This window comes from Bidens hawaiensis, unplaced genomic scaffold (genome assembly GCF_021521415.1).
Source record: "Bidens hawaiensis isolate Kalapana, Puna unplaced genomic scaffold, B.hawaiensis_p1.1 tig00005028_1, whole genome shotgun sequence".
NCBI classification, from domain to species: Eukaryota; Viridiplantae; Streptophyta; class Magnoliopsida; order Asterales; family Asteraceae; genus Bidens; species Bidens hawaiensis.
In genome coordinates this window covers 838,441-846,323 of record NW_027491319.1, presented here as the reverse complement: position 1 = coordinate 846,323, position 7,883 = coordinate 838,441, and the positions used below count along the sequence as shown (strand labels likewise).

At 33.6% G+C, this 7,883-nt stretch overlaps 1 protein-coding gene across 1 annotated transcript; it reads left to right on the top strand.

Annotated features, from left to right (window-relative positions):
• Positions 1 to 1,455: 1,455 nt before the first annotated feature.
• Positions 1,456 to 2,444, top strand: LOC143628581 (small ribosomal subunit biogenesis GTPase RsgA 2, mitochondrial-like). Its single transcript, XM_077098135.1, has 3 exons — positions 1,456 to 1,668; positions 1,783 to 1,845; positions 2,253 to 2,444. The coding sequence occupies exons 1-3, from the start codon at positions 1,456 to 1,458 to the stop codon at positions 2,442 to 2,444; spliced, it is 468 nt and encodes a 155-aa protein (XP_076954250.1).
• Positions 2,445 to 7,883: the final 5,439 nt, after the last annotated feature.

Below are 7,883 nucleotides of genomic sequence, written 5' to 3'. Positions count from 1 at the left end.
TTTACCTCTTTTGCTTTCTCTTAACTGAAACCACTCCCTCATTTCGGTTTTATCTCCACCGTAACTGAAACCACCCTCATTCACCAACCAAATCCCATTTTAACCATTAAACAAACTCTTCCATGGCCTATATTAGAAGGTGTAAGCAGGTCAGGTTATTTTACTTATAAAATATTTTCTTCTACTAAAATAAATAAGTATTATTAATATTTTTTAGACATTAAAGTTGTCTCGTAAAAGTTCAATCTTTTCAACTCAGAACTAAACATATCATGTCTATTCATGAAGATCAAATACTTTTCAACCAAAAATTTGATTAAATGAGTAATGAGACAGCTTATAACTTAAAAAGTCTAGATTTATGAAAATTTTCTAAAACTTGTTTCACGGGCTATTTAACGAATAAAATCTTGATTTTATTATATTATATATGTATAGTATTTGTACTCAGCTTGAAGTTTTCTAATGATCTCCATGCTTCAGGTCTTTAATCAAGGAGTCAAGTTTTTTTTAAAGCATTCAGATTTTTGTCTTGAAGGAATCTTTGGACTTCAGGCCATTTAGGATTGCATGTTATTGTGATGAAGAAGTCTAGGTATCCATACCATTTGCAAAGGGTCATGGCATCTAAATAATTTTGCATCATGTACCGAGCACCCCTTGTAAATGAAGAGGACAATATGACGCGTTGTCCAATGTTTGTGACATCCGAACGTCCCTGTTCCTTTAGAGATATGAGGTTATCAAATGTTACGGACCGTAGGTCTTTTTGTTTACTTCTTAAATAAATAAAGCCTTTCGCTTTCAATCATCGTGTAACCGTCTACCCATAATTGTTGTAATAGCCTTCTTGAGAATAGAGTTTTTGAGAATTCGCCAACCCTGTCTTGAATCATATATGCAAGCCATTCTCTCATTGTAGTATAAGCTTGCTTGCTACCGTCATTGTCTTCAACTCCTCTATGCTTGATTTTAGTTCGGTAACCATCTTCACCATTAGGATGTAGTTTTTAAATCATTTTCAGGTACACATTTATTTACAATTTTAAATCAAATCAAGCACTACGTTTATATTTGTTTATCCATACTAATACTAATAGATGTAATTTTGTCAGAGACACCAATGCTGATACATCAGCTGCCGAAAAGATATTGGATACTGAAATTATTATATGGTTGAAAGAGATGCTGGATCGCCAAAATGTTTTATAGTACAAACTTACAGAATGACAAGAGATGTTTAAAACCAACAACCTGCTGCGAGTGCCTTCAAAATCACATTTTGTTTTTGGTATCAAAAATTCAATAGTTGAACCAACACCCACTAACACAAACCCTAGCCCTAAGCAAACTCCGATGAGAGTTCACATGAACGCCGCTATGACGATGCTATCCATGCGTTTGTCCACTCTCCATCTCGGTTTGCAGAAACCTCTGTGGAAGTATATATCAATGATGGCTAAGCCACAGAAGAAACAGCGTCCGATTCTGAAGTCGTTCAAGCAACTTAACAAACGTACCTATGGGGACCAAGTCATCGGAAAAGTTATTTCCGTTAAAGCGGACGTCTCTCGTATTTCCACTAAATCTGAAGCGGACGTATCTCGATTTGTGGTTGAGCTCTTGAGACCGGTACACAAAAAACCAGTCGATGATCTCGTGTGTTCTGTAAGTGAAATGTTGAGAATGGCTGATGGGAGAGTTTTGGTAGGGGAACACGTTAATGTAAAGGGACACATAGAAAATGTGTTCAAAATGTTTTATGAATTAATCGATCCGTAGGTTGAGTCGATTGATATCCCGCTCACCGTTGCTTTGAACAAGTCTGATCTCATTGATGAAGAGGTATATTGATGCAATACCATACTATTTCTTTAAGTTACTTTGTAATATGTCCTGTTTCCGTGGATGTTTCTAGGTGTATTAAGTTAGGACACTATAATTCTATATGATTATTACATATTATTTGGTCAAATTATGCATTATTGTATGAATTAACAGAATTAGGATATCTTGTACTTTACTGTGAGGTGTATTTTATTGTGAACATGAATCAAAGTTCGCCTTATCGTAATGCAAGTTGTGATTCAAAGTTCGTCTTAATCGTATTAAACTTAGGACACTATAATACTATATGATTATCAGATATTATTTGGTCAAATTCTGCATTATTGTATGAATTAACAGAAGTAGGAAATTACTACATCGATATCTTGTGAACATGAGTCGAAGTTCGTCTTATCGTAATGCAGATTGTGATTTCATGGATTTCGAAGCTTATGCATTGTGGATATGATCCGGTTGTTTTAAGTGTCACTGCTAGCACTGGACTTGATGAACATCTGTGGAGTTTGAGAAAATCGACATGTGTGATAACGGGTCCAAGTGGTTCTGGAAAATTCAGCATAATTTGTTGCTGTGAGATTCTAGAGAAAAATAGTTAGCAGGGCATGGAGGAAAGGACACAGGTCACTCAGTTTCTTTACTTTCATTATCTCATGGAGAATTTGTTGCCGATACTTCAGGTTTTAAAAAACTGAGTCTGTTGAAGGTTTCAGATTAGTCTCTTGCACTTTACTTCCCAGAGGTTAGTCATGAATAGACTTGAAAAAAGCTCGAATCGTCCCGATTTCTAAATGAGTCAAGCCAGGGTCAGGTCAGCTCGGCTCTGTTTTTTAGCTCGATAAACAAAACGAGCCAACCTCGATTAAATTCGAGCTCGAGCAAACCTTGGATCGACTCGACTCGATTACAACAAAAAAAATAACAAAAGTAAAATATGCATGTTAAAATTATATTTTTTGTCTTTTAAATATCAAAATTTGTAAAATAAATTACAAAAATTAAAGGAGTCCGGCTCGACGAGCTTAACTCGAGCTTTAAACGAGCGGAACTCGGTTTTTCAGCTCGATAAAGAAAACAAGATCGATTAAGTTCGAACTCGAGCAAGCCTTGGCTCGACTTATTATCGTTTGTTGACATGTTGAACTTTTGTTATTATCAGGTTTGCAAAGTTCTTAAACAAAGTCAAGCATTGAAACGCGCGTCAAGTAATTGTTTGCATAAAGGGGAACCTGAGTGCATTGTAAAAACTGGTTGGGAAAGATATCACTATTATAACCAATTGCTTAATGAGATCAAATAGAGAAGAGAATTACGCTTACGGACTCTAGGAACCAAGCGTTGAAGTCAAGGGTTCTTGAGTTTATATAATTTGAAATTGCAAGTTTTAACTTTTAATCCGTTTTGTTTTATAATTAATTAGAGGATGCTACTCAGATTCATCTATATTACTTATGTTTTTGTTATTAGATTATGAGTCGGGTTATAAGTTGTTTTACAAACAATCTAACCTGACCAAAACTGAGTTTACTACCCATTAAGAAACCAATAGTTCGACTATAACTGTTTTACAAATTAATATTTATGGCATGGTTATAGTTACATGTGTACGTCACAAAAGTATTGTTAAAATTTCTTATAAATAACATATTAGTTATCATTTTGCTAGTTAGATTTATTAATTGAATTCATTCATATCCAAAGATGTAGTTAACTGTAGGTTATATTGCTAGTTTTTATTCATGTACGTTTTATTTCTTCTTTTTTTTTGTTTTAAATATAACTAGTATAACTAACTACGTTTCGCGACGAGGTTGAAAAAGTTTGGCGTTTTTATTTTTGTATATGTTCATGTTGTTTATTTATTGTTTGGCAAAAAGAAGAAACAACAAAGTTTATAACCAACAATCTATTTAGAGAGTTATAAACACTGGTTTATATTGTTAGATGTGAATTAACTCGAATTTTGAAAATGTTAATGTTGGAATGGTTTTCTAGAACTTGAGTAGAAGCCATTATAGGCAGGGGCGGACCTATAGCAAGACTACGGGGTTGGCCGACCCCTGTGAAAATTTTTTTCCTAATGTTATATGTACGATAAATTATGATCCGACCCATGAAAAATTTTGACACCGACCCTGTAAAAGGTTGAAAGAAAGGAAAAGAAAAATGATGAAGAAAAAAGTCCGATTAAAAAACCTGCAACTATTCCATTTTCCGGTTGTTTGTATGTTTTAAGGAAGAAGATACGGAAGAGTTCAAACAGATTTGGGTTTCTATTGCATTAATGTAGTTGTTTACTTTTGACTTTCTTTTTTGTTTTGTTTTTTCAATTTACTATTTAAAATTTTAAATTAATAAGTATTCACAACGTAATAAGCGAGACGAAGGCATTGAGTTTCTTGATTTTTTTTTGCGAGAAACTTAATATATTTTATTGTATACAGATTGGTGCGCTTTTTATCCTCGTCACGACCCTTAGGGTTTAGGAATGAGATCGGTACCGTACTAATAAATGAGATTTTATAACCCATTTGAGGGCTATTAGGGTTTGGTAAGACCTATAACCCGTGGAAATTATTCTTTTATGATTAATGTGTTATTTCACAAATAAATGAGATGTTATAACCCGTTTAAGGGTTATCCGGGTTTGGTCAGACTCATGACCCGTGAATATTATTATTTGATTATGAAAGAGTTTTACAAATAAATGAGATGTTATAACCCATTTAAAGACAATCTGGGTTTGGTGAGACCCATACCCATGAATTCGGGTCAAATGCATGAGAAGCCTCTATTTAGAAATCAATCAATCTAGTGGCTCTAGAGGATAGGGGAAACAACTTAAGAGCGACACATAGGATTTCGTGGTAGGCAATTATATAGATAGTTAGACTAGTTTGATCCTCCCGTGTTATGGGAGTTTATTTAAGTTTTTGTTTTAATCGTTTTGCTATTATGATGATTTAGGTTATTTTTTAACGTAGTTTGTTTTAATTTAATACATATATATTAGTTTGTTATTATATTTTTTTGCGTTTGGGTATTTTCAATGGTATTTTCAATTGAGATGTGTAGGTTTTTTATATTTTTAAAAAACAAAAAAACACGAACACGAACATGTTGATTTTTTTAAATGAACAAACATAAACACAAATATTTGTCTAATGAAAAAGGGGACGCTGATGTAGTTGACAATGGCGGGTAGTATCCGAAGTTAACTGGCGATAGAGATGATAGACCAGCAATGGAGAGCATGTAAAGAAGATAATTAAATTAGGGTTTGAGGATGAAAGTATTTACCAATAAATAAGATCTTATAACCCATTTGAGAGCTATTAGGATTTGGTAAGACCCATAACTTTTGGAAATTATTCCAGGTTATTTTACAAATAAATGAGATGCTATAACCCGTTTAAGGGTTATCCGGGTTTGGTGAGACCTATGACCCACGAAAATTATTTTTTGCTTATGAAAGAGTTTCACAAATAAATGAGATGTTATAACTCATTTAAAGATTATCTGGGTTTGGTACCCATACCCGCGATTTGGGGTCAAATGCATGAGAAGTCTCCATTTAGAAATCAAGCAATTTGGTGGCTCTAGAGAATGGGGGGACAATCTGAGAGCGACACGTAGGATTTCATGGTAGAAAATTATATAGATAGTTAGATAGAAGATTATAGATATAGATGGATTATAGATAGAGATGTTAATCTAATAAAAATATATTTTAGATTTGGTTTTCGTACCCTTGATGAACTAATGGATATCATTTGAATTTACGTCGACTTGCGGGTTTTTATTTTAATATGTTAACTTGATGGAACTATTTTTGGGTTTAATTATGTAACAATTATAGCCGATACCGACCAATTCGCGTCGACTCGCAGCTGCAATGACCATGTTTTACTAATCAAATAATCGTTTTAATATATTTTTATGTCATACGAGACACTACTATTCTGGGTGTTTACTAATTTGTGTTTTGTGTTTAGTGTATGTACCGGTACGAACCTAACTAATAACAACCAAATTTGTGCATGTCGTCGCAATGTGACGGGCTGCCACCTAGTTGATATTATAAATAAGTTTTTTGAGTTTTAAGCTTAATACCAAGGTCGGCTCCAAGAATTGTTAAAAAAATTTAGGCCGAAGACGAAAACAATTTTGGTCCTTAGATAAAAAGGGGTTTAAACAATGTTCTTGGGCTCCCATCCGACGATGTTACTCACATCTTTATGTAAAAATAAACAAACTTACGCCATTTTCCAAAATTATTTATAATTAGTGAATAAAGCCCAATGAAACACATTATTAGGTCATTTACACCACCTGTATTTTAATGTTTTCGTACCCGGACCGACTTTGACACCTTACCGGGTCACAGGTCAGACCGACGTGGGGAGATCGAAACGGACATTGACCCGGTTGACGTCGTAAATAATATACATATGTATATGTGTATGTGTGTGTGTGTGTCTCTATATATATATATATATAGGTATTGGATCATTTCAGAAGTTTTTTTATAGCTAGAAGTGCGAGAAGTGAAAGTGTAACTCCATTAATCCTTAATTTCACTCCCTTTCTTATGTGTAGGTGCGTTGTGTAGGTGTATATGTATGTGTGTAGGTACGTATGTTTGTATATGTGTACGTATGTTTGTATATGTTTAAGTATGTTTGTATGTGTCGTACATAGGTTTGAATGTGGCTCGGTACATTTATATGTTTGTAAGTAGGGTTGAATGTGTAATTAAGACATAAATACTACCAACCTACATATATATATATGTAACATCATATGAAAGAGAGTGAAATTAGGGATTAATGGAGTTATACCTTCACTTCTCGATGTAATATCACTTCTCACAAGATCCATCCCCTATATGTGTGTGTGTGTGTGTGTGTGTCTCTCTCTCTCTCTCTCTATTAACATACAAATTAAATTAACGTGCAAATTGTGAAAATCAACCAGATATATGCAAGTAGAATATTTATGTAACTACATCATATATATCTGGTTGATTTTCACAATTTGAGCACGGGCCATTCCCCACTCTATTTGACTCTCACAATTAACATGTTTGTATCGCTCATTGTTAGGGTTCAAGTCCCAGTTGAAACTTCCTTTATAAATTTGATAAAAAAAACTTTTATCGGCTCAAAAGCTGGCCAGGTTGTTCAAAAACAAACTATATATGATGCGAACCGGACTGGAATGCATAGCGGGTCTCATATGAACGTTTGCTCGAGCTCAAAAATTACAATTATAAACTAGATTTTGACTTTGTATGTTTTACTTTTTGTTATTTTTTGCTGTAATCGAGTTGAGCCATCGAGCTGAAAAACCGAGCTTGACTCGTTTATAGCTCGAGTTGAGCTCGTTGAGCCAGACTCCTTGAATTTTTTTAAAAAATATATTTATTATTTATATATTTTTATTTTACAAATTTTAATATGAAAAAGGACAAAAATAAACTAGAAAATTGCTATTATATGTTTTACTTTGTTATTTTTTTTTTGTAATCGAGTCGAGTCCAGGTTTGCTCGAGCTCGAACTTAATCAAGCTGGAAAACAGAGCCGAGCTGACCCTGGCTCGAGCTCGACTCATTAAGAAATCAAGCTGAGTCGAGATTTTTCGAGTCTATACAACCAAATAGGCATTTTTGTGGCACCAACCATTTGCTTTTTATCAATATATATAAATAATCAATCGTTTTCAGTTATAGATGGGTTGGTTGTTGAAAAAGATTGTTCGTTTAATTTGCTTAACTTTCAGTTAACGGCATCCGGATGAATTCAATTAATAAATCTAACTAGCAAAACGATAACTATTATATGACGTACACATAAGAAATTTTAGTAATATAAGAAATTTTAACAATACTTTTACAAATATCATATTGTAAAACAATTATAGTCGAACTATTATAAAACTATTGGTTTCTTAACGGGTTTAGTAAACTCAGTTTTGGTCATGTTAGATTGTTTTAACTTATAACTTGACTCATAATTGTTAGGGCACGGAAATTTGA

Bases quoted from the DNA above. Each gene is read 5' to 3' on its own strand.
- LOC143628581 (XM_077098135.1), top strand. From the start codon at position 1,456: ATGGCTAAGCCACAGAAGAAACAGCGTCCGATTCTGAAGTCGTTCAAG. The intron at 1,669-1,782 runs GTAAGTGAAATG...ATCGATCCGTAG, and splicing joins TCGATGATCTCGTGTGTTCT to GTTGAGTCGATTGATATCCC. The intron at 1,846-2,252 runs GTATATTGATGC...ATCGTAATGCAG, and splicing joins CTGATCTCATTGATGAAGAG to ATTGTGATTTCATGGATTTC.